Raw genomic sequence first — 26,091 nt, forward strand, 5'->3', positions numbered from 1 at the left:
AGCATTCCCTTCTCTCCCATCAACCAGTTTCAACGTTCTGACCACCGCCTCTCAAATTGGAATCAGAGTCGTGTTTAGCTTTTTTCATCTTTTTCTAATCCGCCAGAAACACCCTCTCTATAATACATATATAATATATATATATATATATATATATATATATATATATATATATATATATATATATATATATATATATATATATATATTTATTTACATACTGTCCAGTTCTCCTCCTTGAGTGACTCTTTGGCTAGCCCGTTGGAAACGAATCTTCTAAAAAACGTCACATCAGGAGGCGCCACTAGAACCCCTTTGCTTCCCTGCCAGTCTTTTTCCTATCTTATTTCCTTTACGTCTGAGCATCAAAAAAAAAAAAGGGGGGGGAACCTTCCACCCAGGAACAACTCTTCTTCATTTTGAGGCACGAGCAGGTGGAGAGAGAGAGAGAGAGAGAGAGAGAGAGAGAGAGAGAGAGAGAGAGAGAGAGAGAGAGAGAGAGAGAGAGTCTGTGTGTGTGTGTGTGTGTGTGTGTGTGTGTGTGTGTTAGAAATGTTCAATAGAGGAAGGCCAGGTGTAGGCATCACCATAAGAGGAATGGGAGGTGTAACTATGACCTGGCGTGGAATAATTAGGTGTCGACATTGCCTGAAGAATATGGTTCATACATAAGGGTGATGAACAGATACAGTCATCCCCATCCCACAGACATGGGTAAGGGCTGACGACCAGTTACACACAGATACTATGTAATGTTCACAGAAACATAGCAACTCCTTATCGACCGACTAGACCGGATCAGTATAGAAATGATCAAAACCATGACGTATGGTTTGTTGACAGGTGAATGCGATTCGGTCAGATGGTTCATATTGTCCTCAACCAACGCCTGTCGTACGTTGACTCGCTCTTTCCATAGCGATGCCACCGAGGAAGGACGTCTGCCAAGCATTCCCAGACGTATGATCTCGCATGATGTTACCTCCGAACATATTTGATTTATTTGGTGTAAAAACAGGAGGGTAGCAGCAGGTTTGCCTCAGGCTATAGGGCGTCTCTGCCCTGCCCTTGTACGGGGCAAAGAGAGGGGGGAGGAGTAGAGTTTGTTGAGGGCAGAGGGGTGGCGGGATGGATGTAGGGAGCAAATAGAGGGGAGGTGGTTGACGGGACTCCATTTCGTCAAAGCTGATCCCTCAACATGGTTCGCGTGCTTGTATACCCTCGAGCTACTGTATATGTGCATTGGAGCGGTGTTGATGGTACGTGTTAGATGTCTGATAAGTCTACTAGTAGTTTCACGTGGAACATAAATACCACACGTAATGGTTGTCATATCCTTGTACACACTGGCCGGGAGAATCTATTTTCATTCTTATAAATGCTAATGTCTTTACAACTATTGTATGGCAGGATGAAGGTATCTTTACCAACGAGTTTGTTGTGGGCAACGACCAGAGTTATGGAGACTTCCACAACCATCCACTAGAGAGCGGCAAGTGGTATCAACTGACGGTTGTGACAGAGACCAGAGCAGGTAAGGTACTCGTTCCTTTTCCTCCCTTCTTCTGGTGCCAGAGGCTTATGAAACTTACATGTAAATACATCCTGTAGGAGGTAATCACCCAGACTAGTCTGAGTAATGTTGTGTGTGTTGCTCTTGATGGTGCAGGAGACCACAGGGAGTTGTACGTCTCTAAACCAAAGACCTTCCTGGCCCGCCATCCAGTCGACCACACTGCGCTGGTGTCCATCCTGCTCGTACTACTGCTCCTGGTGGTGCTCATCGTTGTGGTGTTTCTCTGGCGCAGGTAGGTCCTCTCTCTCTCTCTCTCTCTCTCTCTCTCTCTCTCTCTCTCTCTCTCTCTCTCTCTCTCTCTCTCTCTCTCTCTCTCTCTCTATCTATCTATCTATCTATCTATCAATATATCTATCTATCCCTCTATCTATCTATCTATTTATCTTACCTATTTATCTATCTATTTATCTATCTATCTATTTATCTATTTATTTATCTATCTATCTATCTATGTCCCTTGAATGCGTAGGTAAGTTCTTTGCTCGTGGATGCGCAGGTGCGCTCATCCTCCCTGTACCATGGGATGTGATCATTACTCCCTATCCTTCTGAGTGCGCAAGTTACACCCTTCGTTTTTTTTCCCCTTTCTTTTCCCCCCGTGCACCGCCCAGGTACATACATTCTCTCTCCTGTTGTGGATGCTCATATATACTTTCTCCTCTCTTACGAATGCGCAGATACAACACATCTGTTCTTGCGGGTGCGCAGGCAAGTTAACCTGTGGAAGCACAAGTATGCTTTCCCTTCCCTTGTTGGTGCACAAAGTGTGGATGATTTCACTTGACTTAGACTATAAATTTCTACCAATGAATCTAAGAATTTTCTTCGTCTTTTTTCTTTTTTTTTCCTCCTTCTGCGCACTGTTTACTTAACTTTCGATCACCAGAGATCATTACGTTTAATTCCTTTTTCCTCATATACCTTCAGTAGCTCAATAGAATTCATACTGTTGCTCTCTCATTTCTGCTACCGGTATGCAAGACTTTGCACGTATCGCTGCGCAAGTTCGCTCGCCACCTGTAAGCCCGGTCCATCTGTTTGCCTATGTCAGTCTGAAGCTGCACTGCCTGGCGCAAGACAGTTCTATTTGGGTTGGGTGTGGCCCGAAGTGCTTCATAGTAAAAGCTTCAATTTGGGACCTTCCGGTTCCGTTGTAGATTGATTTCCCACCATACAATCGTCTGCTAATTTCGATATCTTACAATGCAGCCCATTAACAGTGTCATCAATATATGTATATATATATATATATATATGAGAAAGAGAACCGACTGCCGCAAACAGGATTCGAACCTATGCGCTTGACCTTGACGGCCCGTGGATATTTCACAGTCAGACACGCTAACCGCTACACCAGAATCAGTATTGCAAGAAGTTTGCTTCTCTCAGCGATGGATTCGGAACATGTATTGTGTCTTCAGTCGTCACTACACATGCATGAACATCGTGTAAGGTCACTGTCACGGTTCCGCTCGCTTGAAACACTAAAAGACCAGATTTTCGCTTGAAACACTAAAAGACCAGATTTCTACAAGTTTTATGCTCATGTTTCCCACACTATCCAAAATCTCCATATATCACCAGCAGTCAGTATTTGCCTTCAGAAAATTTCACAGTAGTCAACGACCCTCAGAAAACTCCATATGGTGGGAGGACTCTTTAGGGAGTGAACGCCTCGCAGCTGCGAGAGAAATACCCACAAATACGCGCACTGACATGGTAAAGTATTGATGAAGATGATGATCGCCATCACCCTCTAGTTCCACTTGGGCTGCATATCACCTCACGGTTAGGTTAGGCTAGGAATCTTAAAGGGAATACGGCTAATGAGGAAGTCCCCCCTGTTTTTCTTTGACGTTTTTTTTTTTTTCATTTTTCTCTTCTAACATTACGTTGAATAATTTAAAAGTCAATGCCTTTTTCTACCTTTTTGTCTAAGGTTACGTAGGTAAGAGTAAATAGAGAAGTGAGGCCATCTCGCCTCCATACTGCATAGTCTCTATGTCTTTGTGATGTCTTTGTGTTGGCTCGTCTTTGCAGGTCTAAGCACAAGCCCAGCCTGATGCGAGTCAGCCCACAGCCAAACACCTACCTCTCTAACGGTAAGTTGAAGCCTTGGGTGCGTTCCCGAACCCCAGTTGTAGCTGTCGATGGTAGGCAGGATCGAGCACAGGAGGAGGGTTACCAGTGGCTGGGATTGCCTTCTACGGGAGATTGTGCTAGATTGTGCCTTCCCAGATGAGTGTGTGTGTGTGTGTGTTAGTTAGTTGTGTGTGGAGGGGGTTAGTTAATCTAGTGTGTGCGGAGGGGTTAATTAGTATAGGTGGTGTGTGGAAGGCATAGTTAGTCTGATGTGTGTGGAAGGGTTAGTTAGTCTGATGTGTGTGGAAGGGTTAGTTAGTCTGATGTGTGTGGAGGGGTTTAGGTAGTCTGCTGTGTGTGGTGTTAGTCTGATGTGTGTGCAGGGGGTTAATTAAGAAAGGTGTTGTGTGGAAGCTTTAGTTAGCCTCGTGTGTGCGGAGGTATTAGTTAGCCTAGTATGTGTGAAGGGGTTAGTTAATGTGGGTTGTTTAGAGGATGTAATTATTCTGGGGTGTGTTGAGGGGTAGTTATTCTGGGGTGTATTGAGGGGTAGTTATTCTGGGGTGTATAGAGGGGTAGTTATTCTGGGATGTGTAGAGGGGTAGTTATTCTTGGGTGTGTAGAGGGATTCGCTAGTCTGGATATAGTGTTAGGTTAGCTTAGCTTAAGTCTGTTGAGGGCTTACTAGTCCGGGGACTATTTAGGTTAGTGTTTCGGTCTGAGGGAGACACTAAACAGGAGTATATATGCCATGGCCATGAAGTGGCTAGCACCTTGCACGCCATGGCCAGCAGCAGTGACCAGTACAGCACAATGACGCCCTCTCAGTTGGATAAGCTAACTTGATGGTGGTCTTGGGTTGTGGGCAGCACCTGTACCATTCATAGCTACAGAGTTCTAAAAGTCTGCAATTGAAGACTTTATGTTACTTACATAGATGTTTTTGACTACAGATTTCGAAGGGGTCGCCACTGTAACAGACGATTGCAATGATGTTGAGAAAACAGTCATACCTGATGGTGTTGTAGAGCTGAAACCCGTGCAGAAACCAGACCACAGCCATAATCATCATGTGCCAGTAGAGGCTGAAGAGGAGTTGACCTACGTCAATGTGACGCGACGTGTTCCTAGAGCCGAAGTGGAGACCTACTTGGCGCAGGCCATCCGCTCCCAGGATACTATCGAAGAGTTCAAAGTGAGCCAGATCTTGTTGCCCTGTTGTTGACTTAGCTACCCACCCGCTCATGTTATCCTAAACTTGACCCAGATACCCAGTAGGTCTCCTTGCCTTCTTATTGACCTCGCTACCCACGAAGTCATGTTTCCCTTCCTGTTGACCAGGCTACCCACCAGGTCTGAAACACCCAGCAAGGAAACCATTGCTTGTGTAAAGTTCATGAAATCCTGAGTGTAATCTTTCCATTGCTCTGGACACCATACAGACACCAGGCATTTACTCTATCCAGACTGGTTGGTAAATGCATTGCATCATCCTATATTTATCCCTACTCATTTCAATTACATTTGTTTCTGTGCAGCGAGTGCCAGCCAGCATGGACAAGAGCTGTTCTGAAGGCGAGTGTCTTGAAAACCGTCGGAAGAACCGCTATAAGAACAACCTTCCTTGTGAGTATTTGTGAAATGTGGATATGATTTATCTTTTCTATGCGTTGCATACCTGTGTGCTGAGGTGTTTCTAAGGAAGCATCTCTCCTCCTCCTTTCCCCCTGTGATATATCTCCCAAATGAGTTCAATAGACAGGGATTTTGGCCACGATATTCTCCCATCAATATGCCGTCGACTTCGACTCTTTGTAGTGATGTGATGACTGATTATTCCCCAGACAACGAGACCCGAGTGAAGCTGACTTGTCTCCCTGACGAGCCGTTCTCAGACTACGTCAACGCCAACTATATTCAGGTAATGGAATTCACCATCTCTGGAAACAGACTTTCGACAGGGCGTAATCATGAACAAAGAAAGGGAATTTACCCAAAAGACACGACAGAATGTCATGAATCGTCATGTATTTGGGGTTATGTAAAGCTATGTTAGGAACAATTGTCATTATATGTTTAGAAAAAATATGTCAGAGAAGGCTTTGAAATGAGGGGGCACGGTCATGGTGGTGTGTCATGAGGACCATGGTTATGGTGGTGTGTCATGAAGACCATGGTCATGGTGGTGTGTCATGGGAACCATGAAATCAGGCCCTATACGTAATAGATTTAACGCCCTGTAGACCCTCCCCAAATCTTGAAAACAATGAAGAATATTTTCGCTGCTGGGGAGGTGGGTGTCTCGTTCAGAGCTGCTGTGTGTATATCCTGTACGTCCGTCACCCTACAGGGCCACTCGCGTCCAGACGCCTACATCGCCTCTCAGGGTCCGAAGGACTGTAATGAAGACACCATCGGCGACTTCTGGCGGATGATCTGGGAGAGTAATACCCATGTCATCATAATGCTCGCCAACCTCATAGAGAACGGAAGGGTAAGCTGATTTTCTTTTCTCCTACATTATTGTCCTGATAAAGAACGGGAGGATGAGCAGATATCCTTCCTCTGTTACATAACTCACCCATTCAGTAATATCCCAGAAATTTTGCTTGCTTCCATTAAGAAATATATCTGTAATCTTGACCTTAGAATTTAAGATTTATCCATTTTCTTTTCTTTTTCTCTCTCACTTTCATTCGTTCTCTTTGAATACCTTGATATAGTTTCTTGCAATGACAGAATCTGTTGTTCAAAAGTAAATATGTACCAACAAGAGACAGGTCAAGATTTCCAGGATTGATTTTCTTTTGTCTTAATATCGTGTCCGAGTGAGATTAGAGCGCTTCAGTTGAACCCGAATTACTTATATCCCAATCTTATTTTCTTTTCCATCTATCCAACGCCCCCTTTGTTCACTGCGCCTCCAGGAACCTGCAGGAACTTCCACATTTTCAGATCCCAAAACCCACCGTTTGGTCAGTCACCAGTGAAGGAGGATATTCATGGCCTTGCCTTCAACCACTCCGTCCTGGACCTTGTTATATCCATGTGATGAACAGTAGAAGGAAGGAATGTGTTCACGAGAAATGGCGGGAAAGATAACAAGGAGCTTAATTCCGTGTTGCTAGTCTGACAGGGATATTCAGAGGGCGTTTAGAGGGTTAACTGACCGTGCTATGGTGTTCAGTGCCTTGACTGATGATCCCTGGGTATTTAGTGTATTGACTGACGAGACTGGGATGTTCAGTGTATTGACTGACGAGTCTGGGGTGTTCGGTATGTTGAATGACGGGACTTTGTTGTTCAGTATGGTGACTGACAGTCTTATGACGTTCATCTTATTGACTGAGGGGACTGAGGCGTTCATTGTGTTGACTGACAGTCCTTTGGTTTTCATGGTATTGACTGACGGGAGTGAGGCGTTCATTGTGTTGACTGACAGTCCTTTGGTGTTCAGGTATGTGACTGACGGGACTAAAGTGTTCACTAGGTTGACTTAAGGTCCTGAGGTGTTCATGGTCTTGACAGGGTGTTCTATGAATAAAGTGATCGACGAAAAGAACTACTGATCACACTCACGTACCCTACTGGTGAAGCTGTGTGTGTGTGGGGGGATGTAATGTTTGCTATGTGCGTTATGAATGAAGCACAGATGACTCGGGTATGGATAGGAAGAAAATCTTACCTTTCATAACAAAGTTGAGGCAGTAAGAGTGTACAGGATGGAAACTATACGTTTGTTTCTCAGGCAAGTAAGGTGTGGGATGAGATTCAAACGATGACTTTAACGTTTATCTGTTACGTAGGTCGAGAAAGGGAGCTTCGTCACTCCACATTGAAACTGTGGAGTTGCCCATGTTTGGTGAGGTTCTTAAGGCCAGTGGGACGTCCCCCAGCCTTACAGAATTGTCCTTGATCAAGTCCATTATCATGCCAAAACTGTCTGTATTTTAGGTCCTGCGTCATACTAAAAGTATGTGTGAACAGATCCAGTGTAGCCAGCTCAAACCATCTCAAGTTAGGGCAATATACTCGACCAGACGTGTTCGTGATTACTTATACTTAGAGAGGTGTTCATGGTCCTGTTCATCATATTCACTCAAGTGTATTCGTTATCACGTCTAGTGTACTTAGAAGTGTTAGTGATCGTCCATGTTACTCAGCCGGACAACTTCAGATTCACATGAGTCACTCGGGAAGGTTGGAGGTAGATTTTAAACAGTGTTTCCTTGTGTTCCCTCACCAGGTGAAGGTCGCCCAGTACTGGCCGGAGGAGTCAATGGTCAGGGATGACATGAACATCACCCTCGTCTCCACTGAGGCCAAGGTCAGCTGCTCTTAAACTGCTCTTAAAGTTCATGTCTGATAGTTTAAGAATGTGCTACGAGGAATTTACAGATGTAACCAAGCATTTTAGAGTGCAGTGAACGCGCACTTTCATAGAACACATAATACCTTTCAACAGACAGGATTCGAACCCAGGACCTTTTGCGTGGTAGGTGGGAACGTTAAAGCTAAGCTATGATCATAGCCTAGTAGTAGCATTCCAACCTACCACGCAAAAGGTTCTGGGTTCATGGTACTATGCCTCATCCTCCTTTCAAAGCCAAACTCTGTTCCAGCACATTTCTCCATAAGACGGCTCATTATGCACTGACGTAACTGCTTGTGACAACATCCACCTATCTATCAGTTCTCCTTTTCCCCCTTTGTTTCTCTTAGTATAGCAAGTTTACAAAGATATATAGAAAAGAAATCTTGCGAAGATGATAGAGTCTTACTAAACAAATCTTTGAGAGTTATCATGAATATATGAGGGATATATAAAGGAATATCATTAATCTCTCTTGTTTCATTTGTCAGATGGACTTCATCATTCGCACACTCAAGGTAACCAAAGATGAGCAAGTTAGAAACGTAAGTAATGTCAGTTTTAGTGAGTTATCAATGTTACATATGATTATTGACTATAGCTGCTATATATATATCTATCAACGATAGATGATACTTTTAGAAATTGACATTAGATGTTACATCTAGTTATTAATCATGGATGATATGTTTGGTTATCAACTATTGATATAATCAAAACTAGAATAATGTTTCTAAAACCTTGACACTCTCTCTCTCTCTCTCTCTCTCTCTCTCTCTCTCTCTCTCTCTCTCTCTCTCTCTCTCTCTCTCTCTCTCTCTCTCTCTCTCTCTCTCTCTCTCTTGGTGTGTGTATGGCTGTCTATATTTCTCCATGCTTGTCTATGTCTGTTAGCTATCCGTCTATCTATGTGTCTTCTCATCTATGTCATCTTACAGTATTTCTCTCCCGATAGAAAATTCCTCATCTTTTCCAATGGATCATTCTGGTCTTCAGGTACAGCATTACCACTACACAGCCTGGCCCGACCACGGCGTCCCCGACCACCCGTTTGGACTTGCCCAAATGCTCAACATCATATTGGAGGACTATACCACAGGACCCATTACTGTCCACTGCAGGTAAGCCAGAGGTTTTTGCCCGGTGCTCAGCTATCATTTGTGAGAATACTGAGGATGTAGGAAGCGTATGTGAGAGAATAGATTCGCACATTACTGCTTTGTGAAGAGTTGGGAATAAGGAGGAACATTGGAAAAGATGATCTGTGTGGATTCAACGTACATATCAGAGGACATGGCTTCTGTCTGATATCATACACATCAAGAGTCGAGAGAGTGGGATACATCTTGGCAAAAGTGGTAGCAGCAATACAGTGTAACTTCCCCAGGGATCATGTCATAGGTCATTATTGCTACACTTTCACTAAACCCTCGTGGGTCAGGTCAAAGAACATCTTCACTATACCCACGACAATGTCACGTCAGAGTTTACCTTCATGAAACCCTTACTATCATCACCCCCTTCAATCCTTATTACACCCTCAACACCACTTGGCTTTTTAACCTGACCCTCAGAGGTCATGATCAAAGGCCATCTCCAGCTCACCTTCATCTTGACTATAACAGCGACTCGCTGGCCTCTGACAAGATCAAGGACGCTGACAGGTAGCATCAATCCTCCTCTTGACGGCGAACTCTTTCTCTCCTCCTGCCGCAGTGCTGGTATTGGCCGAACGGGCACCATTATCCTGGTGCTGTACGTCCTGGACCAGCTCAACACCTCAGGTTACATGGACGCTCACGAAGCCCTCGTTACCCTGCGGAACGGACGATCTAGGCTCGTGGACAACACGGTAAGTCGGCTACAGCGAGCGGCTACCCATCAAAAGGTAAGAGATGACGAAGGAAAGTGCTTATCATCAGACGTGTCTTTGCCGCCAGGATTTACTGGAAGGGTAATCAGAAGTCAGGAGCAATGAGTCGTATCTTTCCACTCGTGTCTCGCCGCCCTTCCGTTGTTTAGATCTGTGCTATTTAGTCATGAGTCCTGAAAACCTAAATGTCAGGGCATTGGTTGATTCTATGAGCAGTGAAGACAAGTTGCACCATCGGTTGGTATTAACATGATATTATCTTCATGGAAATATAATTCTCCTTTAACTTGGAACGTCAGTCATTTCTCACTTCGGGAGTTTTCGCGTTAGTCACAACTTTGGTCAGCCTGTGGCGCGACACTGGGGAAACAATACCTCCTTGCTTGTCCAGCTTGGAGCATCTTCACCACACTAAATGGTGTTAAAGGTTTTCTCAACGGGTTTGTAAACACACACCGATTTTCTTCTGTTTCATTGTCATCTTCTACAAGGACTCATACCCCTCGCTTCCCTGGTGGTAACATTATGTAACTGTGGTTGCAGATTCAGTACGTCTTTGGTCACCAGCTGCTGCATGAGATAGTAACGGGGACGAAGACTTGCTGCTCGTGTGTCAAGTTCCCTCAAGAGGTGGTGCGACTACGTCAGCCACAACCACAGTCAGATGCCTCAGTCATCCACCAGCAGTTTAAGGTGAGGGACATCACTACAACGTTCTGCAGTAGGAAAATTAACCACGCTACATTTTGGATCAATAGCGCCTCTGTGGCGTAATGGTTAACGCTTCTTATTCTAATCCACTGGCCCGGATTTCGATCCCGGCAGCTCACACAATTGTTCATCCTTCTTCAGGCAAGTAGATGAACTGGTCCCACATCGACTGCTTTAAGTACCACAGTAGTGGTAGTGCTAGGCAGTGAGGGGTTGTTGCTTAGTGTGAGATTTCTTGGGGATGGTCGTGTACTGGGACACGACCTTCACATACAGGCTTGACGAATCTGCTGGGGGTCGTAGTTTTACGTAATGGAAGCTAAGTTACCGGGTGGTCAGGGTTCAGAGGACACGTGCGTTCTTAAGGTACAAGACAGACAAACGTGAACGAATTTCATCTTCACTTGTCTGTCCAAAAGACAAATCTATCCATACCTAAAGACACCATAAGCATGCAATAGTTTCACTGTTCATATATCATTTCAATCTTTCTCGTTGATGATTTTTCAGAAACTGAAACTTCTTCCCAAATCTTTTACCTACAAGTTTGCACAAGATCCAGTGTGTGCTAACCTCAACAGGGATCCAAACATTCTACCAGGTAAGGGGAAAGTTGCTCCTCGTTACTTCCCGGCCTCTTGCCGTCCCGCTGGCTTGGCAACTTGGCTGGCAAGCGTCAGTACCATGTCCTGAGGTGCAGTCCTAACTGGACACCACCAGGAACAGCACCTTCATCCGCCAAGCTTTTTTCTTCTTTTCGTTTTGTGTGTTCCTTTCACACACGCAGGTCAACTTGACTATGGCCTCGCCTCATTCCAGTTCTGGCGCGGGTGTGGCTCTCCTCCTGAGGCCACCTGGACTCAACACGAGCTGTGGCTACATTTTCCTTCATCCATCCCGCCTGATATTCATGCTAAGAATTGTCTCCCCTTGTACTGCTGTCTGCATATTTCTTGCAAGTTTCTATCCTGCAATGCTTCCACGCATACCTTGCGAAAGTTAGGTGGGTCATTGAGCGGGTGCAAGCCCATCTGTACCGTGTTAGTTTGTATCTAATACAAAGCTCTCCAATATCTATCAGTGTGGACTGAATGCTTCGCACATTGAGCTGGTCTCGACACTAGTCTATATTACGGTAGCAGAATGTTTGGGATCAATGCGGTACTTAGGGAACTGCTTTGAATATCACTGATCTGCGAATGTCAAAGGCCTGCGTCGTAATGGTTCTATCACCCGACCAGACACAGATGCAGGAGCGGAACGAAGTGTGTGCTCTGTCTGTCTGTCTCTTCAACAACGAACGCTCATTGTTTTGAAGTGAGGGGATGACTGAAGAAAATCATCCTCAAACACGCTTGGGACCACCTTTTGGTGGAGCCACGTCCAGCACTCCACGTGGTATACCAACACTCCACATGGTATATTAGCACTCTACATGGTATACCAGCACTCCACATAGTATACCAACACTTCACATGGTATACCAGCACTCCACATGGTATACCAGCACTCCACATAGTATACCAACACTCCACATGGTATACCAGCACTCCACATGGTACACCAGCACTCCACATCCTATTCCAGCACTCCACATAGCATACCATCACTCCATATGGTATAAAAGCACTCCTCATGGTCAGTGCTCCACATAGTATACCAGCACTCCACATGGTATAAAAGCACCCCACATGGTATAACAGTACTCCACATCGTGTACCAGCACTCCACGAAGTATAACAGAGCTCCACATCGTATAACAACACTCCGCGTGGTATACCAGCATTTCACATAGTACATCAACACTTCACAAGGTATGCCAACTTTCCACACGGTATAAGAACCTTCTGCATAATTCCATATGGTATATCACGCGCTCAGAAATGTATGCCAACACTCCACATGGTATACTAGCAATTCAACGTAATACAACAACGCTCCACATGGTATATTATCACATTATGTGGTATACAGGACTCTTCGTAGTATATCAGCATTCCACATGGTATACCAGCGCAATACATGGTATGACAGGAATACAAATGGTATTCCAACACTCCATATGGTATACCTACATTCCACATGGTATATTAGGACATTCATAACGCCTGACATATGACCCTATCTTAATTGGAAGAAATAGGAGTTTAGCCTTTAAGACTTTTGCTATTCTTCAGAGGAGTATAACAGAGATATACAATATTTGCCTGGGTTATCTCGCTCAGTTGCATTGCCATATGTGCTGGTAGTTGCAGTGCCTTGTGCAATGGCAGCTGCATATATATATATATATATATATATATATATATATATATATATATATATATATATATATATATATATATATATATATATATATATATATATTGATGAGAGATTGAGCTTTCTTTTTCCCCCACTCTCTGGTGCCCAGCGGACAACAAGATGGTCTTCCTGCAGAGCTGTGGAGGCGGACTTCAGCATCAGTACGTCAACATAGTCAGGGTCAACGCCATGGACTGTAAGGTGGGTATGATAGGCCATTCAAGTCACTGTAAAACGGGCGTAGTGCCAGCCTTGACCCTTCTCCCGGGACATAGTGCCAATCTTGACCCTTCTCCGAAGCGTAGTGCCAGCCTTGACCCTCCCTTCCCCATCCCAGGCGTGGTGCCAGACTTAGAATTCATCCTTGCCTACTTACAGTGCCAAACGTCACTCTGTTGCCACGGCTTAGGCCTCTGCCCAGGTCGTCGTATTATATAACAGTGCTGGGTCTTGACGGGACAGTGACGACAATCTACTACATTAGGCAGGTGCCTTGTTATGGAAGTAGACATCATGAGACGAGAGGGATCTTCTAGGAGCAACTACAGGGAGCATAACCTTCATAGACTTCACATTCGTCTGTATTAAAAAAGGAAAAAAATAAATACTATTTCAGAATTCTAGCTGAAGCAGCAAGGTGTCTCCATTATCATATTAGTTTAATATTTGTACTACATTATTTCCCTTGTGGGACTGTAATGAGCAGCGATGTCTACCTTCCTCAGGATGCGTACTTTGCTGGCGAACACCCTCAGAGCCACACGTTGGGCGCTCTGTGGCGGCTGGTGTACGAGAGGTGCGTTCCCGTCTGGGTGCTGCTGCAGACCTTCCCAGACCACGACCCGGTACGTGCACCGCACCTCACAAGTGCTTCTGCTGTTCTCTATCCGGTGACTCAGCCACCTTTAATCTAACAACTTGGTCACAGTTACAGACTATATAAGGCCGTAACGCTAACCCACGTCGACAGACAAGGTCTCCAGTACCTGAATGTTCCATGATTTATACATATATACATAAATATGTAAATATATATATGTATATATATATATATATATATATATATATATATATATATATATATTTTTTTTTTTTTTTTTCATACTATCCGCCATTTCCCGCGACAGCGAGGTAGCGTTAAGAACAGAGGACTGGGCCTTTGAGGAAATATCCTCACCTGGCCCTCTTCTCTGTTCCTTCTTTTGGAAAATTAAAAAAAAGAAAAAAAAAACGAGAGGGGAGGATTTCCAGCCCCCCCCCCCCCCCCCCCCCCGCTCCCTTCCCTTTTAGTCGCCTTCTACGACACGCAGGGAATACGTGGGAAGTATTCTTTCTCCCCTATCCCCAGGGAAAACATATATATATATATATATATATATATATATATATATATATATATATATATATATATATATATATATATATATCTTTCATACTATTCGCCATTTCCCGCGTCAGCGAGGTAGCGTTAAGAACAGAGGACTGGGCCTCTGAGGAAACATCCTCATCCAGCCCCCTTCTCTGTTCCTTCCTTTGGAAAAAAAAAAGAGAGAGAGAGAGAGAGAGAGAGAGAGAGAGAGAGAGAGAGAGAGAGAGAGAGAGAGAGAGAGAGAGAGAGAGGGGGGGGAGGACTTCCAGCCCCCCGCTCTTTAAAAACACTTGCACTGACCATTTTCACTTTAGGATCTTCCCCTTCATGACACATTCCCCTTCCATAACACTTATGCCTCTTGCTGCCCTAGTCACACATGTCATTCATGAATACTGCTGCCTTAGCCACACATATCTCCCATCACCACTATTGCTCCAAGCCACAGACAGCTTCCCTGCACTTACCAGTGGCAAACATGGCCCTCCAAAGCACGACTCACACTCCTTCCAGACATTGCTCGTCCACTGCGCCTGACATCCAACCATTAATTCATCAAGAAAGTCATTTTCTTTTTTTTTTTTTTTTGCGATACTACATATGTATGGTAGTCGCTGTCATGTAGCCCACCTTACCTCACTAATGACCGTTGATCTCACCTTGTTAAGGACCTGCAAGCCCTCTCGTTACCTGCAGATGTTTGTGTTAGTTACAGCTCGAGGGCACAGGTCAGGGAGATGAATTAGCAATGGGTTCGCCAGTGTCACCTGGCAATGTGGCCTTAGTTATTTGTGATAACTGTTTGTGTGTGACGGGGAGAGAGTTGCCCGTCTCTTGACCTTGTATATAAGTACCACACACACACACACACACACACACACACACACTAGCGAGGTTCCCAGTCTATCAGTCAGCCCTTTGGGGAAGATGAACAGCTGGGTGGCCCGTGAACCGGCTGTTGTGACCAAGATTTCAATCTACGCGGGTATGGTCCCAGGCGGCCCTGTATATGCATGACGGTCAGTAACGCGAACCACTACACCCACCAAGGAGGCCCGTCCGTTTGTGTGTGTGTGTGTGTGTGTGTGTGTGTGTGTGTGTGTGTGGGATTGCAAATTGGTGTGTTGCGTCAAAGAACTTTACGCTCATGTTGCCCCGTCTTAACCTTATATATATATATATATATATATATATATATATATATATATATATATATATATATATATATATATATATATATATATATATATATATATATGTACCCTGTCTTTACTCCTGTGTGTATACGCACGCAGACACATACACATACAGTTGCATGAACCTTTAACTAGGTAGCCAGGTGTGTGTGTGTGTGTGTGTGTGTGTGTGTGTGTGTGTGTGTGTGTGTGTGTGTGTGTGTTCTGATGCTCATAGTTGGCCTTCACGTTCCAGGAGTATCCGGACTTGCTGGACAGTAAGCAGCCTCAGGAAGTGGGTGGTATGTCCCTCACTGTCACAGACGAAGTCCAGTTCAAGAACTTTGTTGAGTACCATGTCGAGATTACGATCCCCAAATCGGTAAGTCATCTCATATGCTTGCTACCGCAGGAGTTGTGGAAATGTGCATTATAAGCAGGAGCTGAGGCACATTGTTCAACGGTGCCTTGTTGTTCGTACGTCATCCCAAGTGTACATTTGCTTACAGCGGGTGTTCGCGAGTCATAAGTGCGTCGTGCTGAAGATGGAGGGCTGGCCTCACACAGAGCCCCTGCCAGCGTCGCCGGAGCCCCTCCTTGCCGTGATAGACAAGGCCAAGTTCTTCGCCACACGGCAGAGCTGCACGCTCTTCACCTGCAAGTAGGTCGTCACAATTGTCTTTTCTTTTTCTTTTTCTCCCTAATATATATATATATATATATATATATATGTATATATATATATATATATATATATATATATATATATATATATATATATATATATATATATATATATATATATATATATATATATATATATGGCGAATAGTATGAAAGAAAAGATATATATATATATATATGTATATATATATATATATATATATATATATATATATATATATATATATATATATATATATATATATATATATATATATTTTTTTTTTTTTTTTTTTTTTTTTTATACTTTGTCGCTGTCTCCCGCGTTTGCGAGGTAGCGCAAGGAAACAGACGAAAGAAATGGCCCAACCCCCCCCCCCCATACACATGTACATACACACGTCCACACACGCAAATATACATACCTACACAGCTTTCCATGGTTTACCCCAGACGCTTCACATGCTTTGCTTCAATCCACTGACAGCACGTCAACCCCGGTATACCACATGACTCCAATTCACTCTATTTCTTGCCCTCCTTTCACCCTCCTGCATGTTCAGGCCCCGATCACACAAAATCTTTTTCACTCCATCTTTCCACCTCCAATTTGGTCTCCCTCTTCTCCTCGTTCCCTCCACCTCCGACACATATATCCTCTTGGTCAATCTCTCCTCACTCATTCTCTCCATGTGCCCAAACCATTTCAAAACACCCTCTTCTGCTCTCTCAACCACGCTCTTTTTATTTCCACACATCTCTCTTACCCTTACGTTACTTACTCGATCAAACCACCTCACACCACACATTGTCCTCAAACATCTCATTTCCAGCACATCCATCCTCCTGCGCACATCTCTATCCATAGCCCACGCCTCGCAACCATACAGCATTGTTGGAACCACTATTCCCTCAAACATACCCATTTTTGCTTTCCGAGATAATGTTCTCGACTTCCACACATTTTTCAAGGCTCCCAAAATTTTCGCCCCCTCCCCCACCCTATGATCCACTTCCGCTTCCATGGTTCCATCCGCTGACAGATCCACTCCCAGATATCTAAAACACTTCACTTCCTCCAGTTTTTCTCCATTCAAACTCACCTCCCAATTGACTTGACCCTCACCCCTACTGTACCTAATAACCTTGCTCTTATTCACATTTACTCTCAACTTTCTTCTTCCACACACTTTACCAAACTCAGTCACCAGCTTCTGCAGTTTCTCACATGAATCAGCCACCAGCGCTGTATCATCAGCGAACAACAATTGACTCACTTCCCAAGCTCTCTCATCCCCAACAGACTTCATACTTGCCCCTCTTTCCAGGACTCTTGCATTTACCTCCTTTACAACCCCATCCATAAACAAATTAAACAACCATGGAGACATCACACACCCCTGCCGCAAACCTACATTCACTGAGAACCAATCACTTTCCTCTCTTCCTACACGTACACATGCCTTACATCCTCGATAAAAACTTTTCACTGCTTCTAACAACTTGCCTCCCACACCATATATTCTTAATACCTTCCACAGAGCATCTCTATCAACTCTATCATATGCCTTCTCCAGATCCATAAATGCTACATACAAATCCATTTGCTTTTCTAAGTATTTCTCACATACATTCTTCAAAGCAAACACCTGATCCACACATCCTCTACCACTTCTGAAACCGCACTGCTCTTCCCCAATCTGATGCTCTGTACATGCCTTCACCCTCTCAATCAATACCCTCCCATATAATTTACCAGGAATACTCAACAAACTTATACCTCTGTAATTTGAGCACTCACTCTTATCCCCTTTGCCTTTGTACAATGGCACTATGCACGCATTCCGCCAATCCTCAGGCACCTCACCATGAGTCATACATACATTAAATAACCTTACCAACCAGTCAACAATACAGTCACCCCCTTTTTTAATAAATTCCACTGCAATACCATCCAAACCTGCTGCCTTGCCGGCTTTCATCTTCCGCAAAGCTTTTACTACCTCTTCTCTGTTTACCAAATCATTTTCCCTAACCCTCTCACTTTGCACACCACCTCGACCAAAACACCCTATATCTGCCACTCTGTCATCAGACACATTCAACAAACCTTCAAAATACTCATTCCATCTCCTTCTCACATCACCGCTACTTGTTATCACCTCCCCATTTACGCCCTTCACTGAAGTTCCCATTTGCTCCCTTGTCTTACGCACCCTATTTACCTCCTTCCAGAACATCTTTTTATTCTCCCTAAAATTTACTGATAGTCTCTCACCCCAACTCTCATTTGCCCTTTTTTTCACCTCTTGCACCTTTCTCTTGACCTCCTGTCTCTTTCTTTTATACTTCTCCCACTCAATTGCATTTTTTCCCTGCAAAAATCGTCCAAATGCCTCTCTCTTCTCTTTCACTAATACTCTTACTTCTTCATCCCACCACACACTACCCTTTCTAAACAGCCCACCTCCCACTCTTCTCATGCCACAAGCATCTTTTGCGCAATCCATCACTGATTCCCTAAATACATCCCATTCCTCCCCGACTCCCCTTACTTCCATTGTTCTCACCTTTTTCCATTCTGTACACAGTCTCTCCTGGTACTTCCCCACACAGGTCTCCTTCCCAAGCTCACTTACTCTCACCACCTTCTACACCCCAACATTCACTCCTCTTTTCTGAAAACCCATACTAATCTTCACCTTAGCCTCCACAAGATAATGATCAGACATCCCTCCAGTTGCACCTCTCAGCACATTAACATTATGCCCTCCAACAGCAAGGATCCAAACCTGGACCATTTGCGTGGAAGCTTGGAACGCTAACCACTCATCTATGATCGCCCCTAATAGGGAAATGACTATTCGGCTAATAGTAATCGAATACCATCTGTCTCACATCCATGAGCAAAGGGCCTGTATACCGGTCAAATCCCAATAGGCTTACACTAACCAGTAGTTAGCAATTTTACAGCACTTATCGTCAAATGTGGAGGTATAGGAACACGAATATAGTCCATGTGAATGTACACTTTCGTAGCACACAATGCCCTCCAACAGCAAGGATTCGAACCTGGACCTTTTGCGTAGTAGCTGGGAACGCTATCAGTATATCATAGATGGTCACAGTGCTTGCAACCAAAGGCAATGATAACTACTACAATCAAATTACTCCCTAGATATAACTACTACTATTCTGTGTGGATCAATTACAGACCTTTAGAAATGGAATCAGATTTGGAGGAGGCCCAAAATCAAGCTGCTCTAACCAGATTCACAAGAAGAAAATATATAAAACAAAAAGTAATCAGCAGTTACTCAAAATCAATGGTCTGAAGATAAATGTGCAAAGTGATTAGAAGACCAGAATCATAAGTTCACATTGCCGGAAGCGGAAGTATAGTTATTAGGGGATTAAGCTAAAGTCCATGAGAGGTGTCATAAGATGAATGAGAAAATTTGGGATTTGAGAAATATAGTCACTGTGTGAGGACCAAAGATCTCTTTTTGGTGAAGGAGGAGGCGGGTGATAAGGTGAATTCATTATATTTGCACAAAGATCTGAGAGGTCTTTTACAGATGTCCGATTGGCTGTTGAACCAGAGGAACTGACTATGACACAGAAATTTTTTGACGGAGAAGGGGGCCAAGTGAGGGTTTTCCCTCTAAGGCTCAATCCTCTGTTCTTAACGATACCTCGCTAACGCGCGAAATGGCGAATATGTATAAATAGATGAATATATATATATATATATATATATATATATATATATATATATATATATATATACATATATATATACAAATCAGGGTTACGGGACCCCACCTGCATGTGGTTGCGCAGCAAGAGAAAAATTCATGTTTGACCTTGGATGAAAACGAGTCCAGTGTCTGGAAGAACTTCTCGCTCGAAAGGAGTCTAGCATTTCCCTGCTCCTTAATGCTCCTTAAAGAAAAAAAAAAAAGAGGGAGGGGATGGGGTCCTGAGACGGTATAATTAAATAGAATAATATGCATGAATGACTTTATATGCAAATATTCATGCTGTTAGGAAACGCGTCCAGTGTATTCATCCGTAAAGACGAGTTGGCGTCATTTGCGTCTGGATGGGTAGCTTGAATGTATATCTATCTGGTCTAGGACGCTACGTCTCAGTAGATAGAATATCCAAGCGTCTGTGGCCTCTCACGTCGTGTCCTATGCTTCTCTCACACACTCAAGTGAAGGTGATTGGTCTTTGACGTCTACCAACGTCTCCTTCAGGATCTGTAGAATATTATCTCTTTTGTTGTGGCTCGTTTGTACACTATTCATATTTGTTCGTATTTTCTTAACGTTCTTTTTTTTCCTTTGTGTGTGTGTGTGTGTGTGTGTGTGTGTGTGTGTGTGTACAGGGACGGTGTGGTGGGATGTGGCGTGGCGGTCGCTATTCGCCAGGTGATCGACAGGATCGACCTGCTTCAGGAGGTCGACATCTACCGCTCGGTCCTCAGCGTCCTCTATGATCGACCTCAGTTCATCACCAGTGTCGTAAGTATTGAATGACCTTGGGTGAAGGGCTGTGTGGCTGATGGTCATGAAGGGCCTTGTCAAGGGGTTCCCTTGACGTCAGCATGGAGGGGGCCCTTGTGAAAGGGGTGTTACAACCAAAGGACAAGCTTAAGAAAGACGATCCACCGCCTTACTTGAGAAACGAGGAATTCACCTCCCAAAATACGACCAGTTGATCCCCATAACAACATACTGTTGTTATGTGCTAACTTCTCCAGCCAGAGTGCTGCTGGTAACTGTCAACTTGTCCGGAGTGTTGCTGATGGGTACTAACTTGTCCTGAGTGCTGCTGGTGGGTGCTAACTTGTCCTGAGTGCTGCTGGTGGGTACTAACTTGTCCTGAGTGCTGCTGATGGGTGCTAACTTGTCCTGAGTGCTGCTGATGGGTACTAACTTGTCCTGAGTGTTGCTGATTGGTACTAACTTGTCCTGAGTGCTGCTGATGGGTACTAACTTGTCCTGAGTGCTGCTGATGGGTGCTAACTTGTCCTGAGTGCTGCTGGTGGGTGCTAACTTGTCCTGAGTGCTGCTGATGGGTGCTAACTTGTCCTGAGTGCTGCTGATGGGTACTAACTTGTCCTGAGTGTTGCTGATTGGTACTAACTTGTCCTGAGTGCTGCTGATTGGTACTAACTTGTCCTGAGTGCTGCTGATGGGTGCTAACTTGTCCTGAGTGCTGCTGGTGGGTGCTAACTTGTCCTGAGTGCTGCTGGTGGGTGCTAACTTGTCCTGAGTGCTGCTGGTGGGTGCTAACTTGTCCTGAGTGCTGCTGGTGGGTGCTAACTTGTCCTGAGTGCTGCTGATGGGTACTAACTTGTCCTGAGTGTTGCTGATTGGTACTAACTTGTCCTGAGTGTTGCTGGTGGGTGTTAACTTGTCCTGAGTGCTGCTGATGAGTACTAACTTGTCCTGAGTGTTGCTGATTGGTACTAACTTGTCCTGAGTGCTGCTGGTGGGTGTTAACTTGTCCTGAGTGCTGCTGATGGGTACTAACTTGTCCTGAGTGCTGCTGGTGGGTGCTAACTTGTCCTGAGTGCTGCTGATGGGTGCTAACTTGTCATGAGTGCTGCTGGTGGGTGCTAACCTGTCATGAGTGCTGCTGATGGGTACTAAGTTGTGCTGAGTGCTTCTGATGGGTACTAACTTGTCATGAGTGCTGCTGGTGGGTGCTAACTTGTCATGAGTGCTGCTGGTGGGTGCTAACTTGTCATGAGTGCTGCTGGTGGGTGCTAACTTGTCATGAGTGCTGCTGGTGGGTACTAACTTGTCCTGAGTGCTGCTGATGGGTACTAACTTGTCCTGAGTGCTGCTGGTGGGTACTAACTTGTCCTGGGTGCTGCTGGTGGGTGCTAACTTGTCCTGAGTGCTGCTGATGGGTACTAACTTGTCCTGAGTGTTGCTGATTGGTACTAACTTGTCCTGAGTGTTGCTGGTGGGTGTTAACTTGTCCTGAGTGCTGCTGATGGGTACTAACTTGTCCTGAGTGTTGCTGATTGGTACTAACTTGTCCTGAGTGTTGCTGGTGGGTGTTAACTTGTCCTGAGTGCTGCTGATGAGTACTAACTTGTCCTGAGTGTTGCTGATTGGTACTAACTTGTCCTGAGTGCTGCTGGTGGGTGCTAACTTGTCCTGAGTGCTGCTGGTGGGAACTAACTTGTCATGAGTGCTGCTGATGATTATTAACTTGTCCTGAGTGTTGCTGATGGGTACTAACTTGTCCTGAGTGCTGCTGATGGGTACTAACTTGTCCTGAGTGCTGCTGATGGGTACTAACTTGTCCTGAGTGCTGCTGGTGGGTGCTGACACTGAAGGAAAGCACGAAGGCTGTCGTAACCCATATGACGCGAGTCTTCCCTTCCTCAGGAGCAGTACGACTTCCTGCACGAGGTCGCTCTGGAGTACCTGAAGAACAACGACCACTACAGCAACTTCTTCTGAGGTCCCCATCACCTGTCGTGGTCCCTCTGGTGGATGTCGTCCACTGCAGGTCATCATGTCCCCGTCACCTGTTGTGGTCCCTCTGGTGTGGATGTCGTCCACTGCAGGTCATCATGTCCCCATCACCTGTTGTGGTCCCACTGGTGTGGATGTCGTCCACTGCAGGTCATCATGTCCCCATCACCTGTTGTGGTCCCTCTGGTGTGGATGTCGTCCACTGCAGGTCATCATGTCCCCGTCACCTGTTGTGGTCCCACTGGTGTGGATGTCGTCCACTGCAGGTCATCAGGTCCCCATCACCTGTTGTGGTCCCTCTGGTGTGGATGTCGTCCACTGCAGGTCATCATGTCCCCATCACCTGTTGTGGTCCCTCTGGTGGATGTCGTCCACTGCAGGTCATCAGGTCCCCGTCACCTGTTGTGGCCCCACTGGTGGATGTCGTCCACTGCAGGTCATCAGGTCCCCGTCACCTGTTGTGGTCCCACTGGTGGATGTCGTCCACTGCAGGTCATCAGGTCCCCGTCACCTGTTGTGGTCCCACTGGTGTGGATGTCGTCCACTGCAGGTCATCAGGTCCCCGTCACCTGTTGTGGTCCCACTGGTGTGGATGTCGTCCACTGCAGGTCATCATGTCCCCGTCACCTGTTGTGGTCCCACTGGTGTGGATGTCGTCCACTGCAGGTCATCATGTCCCCATCACCTGTTGTGGTCCCTCTGGTGTGGATGTCGTCCACTGCAGGTCATCATGTCCCCGTCACCTGTTGTGGTCCCACTGGTGTGGATGTCGTCCACTGCAGGTCATCATGTCCCCGTCACCTGTTGTGGTCCCACTGGTGTGGATGTCGTCCACTGCAGGTCATCAGGTCCCCGTCACCTGTTGTGGTCCCACTGGTGTGGATGTCGTCCACTGCAGGTCATCATGTCCCCGTCACCTGTTGTGGCCCCACTGGTGTGGACATCGTCCACTGCAGGTCTAGGCATAGGACGTTGAACGCAATGCCACCATGTCTGGGAACGAATGATATGGAAAGGCGTGGACAAGGCCACTAGGAAAGCCATGGAGTCAGCACACATACTCCCGGAGATTCCATAAACATGAGAGCTGGCTTTGTGACGTAGGTGAGAACCACAGTGGCACAAGTGACACTACGTAGATTGGTCATCAAGAGAGGATACATACAGTGTCGCAGTGTAGAATGTATCAGCCACGAGTGCAGTAGCCAAGTGTTAAGTAGACACTAGTGTTTCCGTCGTTTTGCTGACATGGAAAAGAAGACTTGGCCAAGAATGAGTCTGGCTCATCTTCAGTGCTAATCAAATACTGTATGATGATAAGAGATTCATTTACTGACCCTTTGATGTGAATACAAGGGCCTTGATCCCTCACAGTCACATGCATGGGATATGATCACTCGATCTGAGTTCTGTGATTTTTCCCCATTGGACAATATGTGTAGCAGTAAAGATGAAACAAAAAGAGATTATTTCGATTTTCTTTATTACTGGTCATGGTCAATTAGAGAAACAATGTAGTGTGTGTGTGAGAGAGAGAGGGAGGGAGAGGGTGTCACAAGGTGTGTGAGGGATGTTGTTACGATGTGTGTGCGTGGGAGGATGCTAATAGGTGTGTATGAGGAAGGGTTTTACAAAGTGTGTGTGTGTGTGTGTGTGTGTGTGTGTGTGTGTGTTATTTCTATTTGTAATTACGATTTGTGTCTTACAGATAAAGTTTTACACTCGTAAACCTTGTGTATATACATATATATATATATATGTATATATATATATATATATATATATATATATATATATATATATATATATATATATATATATATATATATATATATATATATATATATATATATCCCATTTTAGAAAGTTAATACAAGGAGGGGAGGATTTCTTGCCCCCCGCTCCCGTCCCCTCTTTTCGCTTTCTACGACACGCGAGGAATACGTGGGAAGTATTCTTTCACCCCTATCCCCAGGGATAATATACATATATATATACATATACACATACACACACATACACATACATACGCACATATACACACACACAAACACATACATATATATACATATGAGAAATATAAGAAACAATTTAGAAAACTGAAACTTCTAGCTTGAAATGAATGAAAAAAATGAATGTCACATAATGGTTCAGCCTCTGGCTATGGAAAAAAGGAAATGTATAATTTATTTACACAAACGTCAATAGCAGTTCTCATCAATTTAACCACTGTATCAATAAGCTTCAATGTCTAAGCTACATTTTTCTCCAATTTCACTATTTTCCTTCACATTTTCAATTGTGTCTGAAGGTTCTACTTCAAGAGTGATTGTTTTTCCAGTAAGGGTCTTCACATCTTGGTTACATCCACACACATTTAGGCACATTTAGGTGGGATGAAGAAGTAAGAGTATTAGTGAAAGAGAAGAGAGAGGCATTTGGACGATTTTTGCAGGGAAAAAATGCAATTGAGTGGGAGATGTATAAAAGAAAGAGACAGGAGGTCAAGAGAAAGGTGCAAGAGGTGAAAAAAAGGGCAAATGAGAGTTGGGGTGAGAGAGTATCATTAAATTTTAGGGAGAATAAAAAGATGTTCTGGAAGGAGGTAAATAAAGTGCGTAAGACAAGGGAGCAAATGGGAACTTCAGTGAAGGGCGCAAATGGGGAGGTGATAACAAGTAGTGGTGATGTGAGAAGGAGATGGAGTGAGTATTTTGAAGGTTTGTTGAATGTGTTTGATGATAGAGTGGCAGATATAGGGTGTTTTGGTCGAGGTGGTGTGCAAAGTGAGAGGGTTAGGGAAAATGATTTGGTAAACAGAGAAGAGGTAGTGAAAGCTTTGCGGAAGATGAAAGCCGGCAAGGCAGCAGGTTTGGATGGTATTGCAGTGGAATTTATAAAAAAAAAGGGGGTGACTGTATTGTTGACTGGTTGGTAAGGTTATTTAATGAATGTATGACTCATGGTGAGGTGCCTGAGGATTGGCGGAATGCGTGCATAGTGCCATTGTACAAAGGCAAAGGGGATAAGAGTGAGTGCTCAAATTACAGAGGTATAAGTTTGTTGAGTATTCCTGGTAAATTATATGGGAGGGTATTGATTGAGAGGGTGAAGGCATGTACAGAGCATCAGATTGGGGAAGAGCAGTGTGGTTTCAGAAGTGGTAGAGGATGTGTGGATCAGGTGTTTGCTTTGAAGAATGTATGTGAGAAATACTTAGAAAAGCAAATGGATTTGTATGTAGCATTTATGGATCTGGAGAAGGCATATGATAGAGTTGATAGAGATGCTCTGTGGAAGGTATTAAGAATATATGGTGTGGGAGGAAAGTTGTTAGAAGCAGTGAAAAGTTTTTATCGAGGATGTAAGGCATGTGTACGTGTAGGAAGAGAGGAAAGTGATTGGTTCTCAGTGAATGTAGGTTTGCGGCAGGGGTGTGTGATGTCTCCATGGTTGTTTAATT

The 26,091-nt window shown here is 44.5% G+C and overlaps 1 protein-coding gene across 1 annotated transcript in view; it reads left to right on the forward strand.

The window, feature by feature from the left end:
* LOC139765640 (receptor-type tyrosine-protein phosphatase S-like) overlaps positions 1–24,094 on the forward strand; it is a 113,618-nt gene extending 89,524 nt beyond the window's left edge. Inside the window, exons 22-41 of the mRNA XM_071693328.1 lie at positions 1,411–1,534; positions 1,670–1,808; positions 3,617–3,678; positions 4,612–4,853; positions 5,197–5,284; positions 5,503–5,579; positions 6,009–6,152; positions 7,905–7,985; positions 8,522–8,575; positions 9,027–9,151; positions 9,747–9,882; positions 10,447–10,596; positions 11,125–11,215; positions 13,028–13,119; positions 13,644–13,763; positions 15,719–15,844; positions 15,972–16,123; positions 20,519–20,654; positions 22,539–22,614; positions 22,903–24,094. Coding sequence (XP_071549429.1) covers positions 1,411–1,534; positions 1,670–1,808; positions 3,617–3,678; positions 4,612–4,853; positions 5,197–5,284; positions 5,503–5,579; positions 6,009–6,152; positions 7,905–7,985; positions 8,522–8,575; positions 9,027–9,151; positions 9,747–9,882; positions 10,447–10,596; positions 11,125–11,215; positions 13,028–13,119; positions 13,644–13,763; positions 15,719–15,844; positions 15,972–16,123; positions 20,519–20,654; positions 22,539–22,613 — 2,214 coding nt within the window. The 3' untranslated portion in view covers position 22,614; positions 22,903–24,094. The remainder of the gene's footprint in view (positions 1–1,410; positions 1,535–1,669; positions 1,809–3,616; positions 3,679–4,611; positions 4,854–5,196; positions 5,285–5,502; positions 5,580–6,008; positions 6,153–7,904; positions 7,986–8,521; positions 8,576–9,026; positions 9,152–9,746; positions 9,883–10,446; positions 10,597–11,124; positions 11,216–13,027; positions 13,120–13,643; positions 13,764–15,718; positions 15,845–15,971; positions 16,124–20,518; positions 20,655–22,538; positions 22,615–22,902) is intronic.
* The last annotated feature ends 1,997 nt before the right edge of the window (positions 24,095–26,091 follow it).

Source organism: Panulirus ornatus, chromosome 55 (genome assembly GCF_036320965.1).
Source record: "Panulirus ornatus isolate Po-2019 chromosome 55, ASM3632096v1, whole genome shotgun sequence".
Lineage (NCBI taxonomy): Eukaryota > Metazoa > Arthropoda > Malacostraca > Decapoda > Palinuridae > Panulirus > Panulirus ornatus.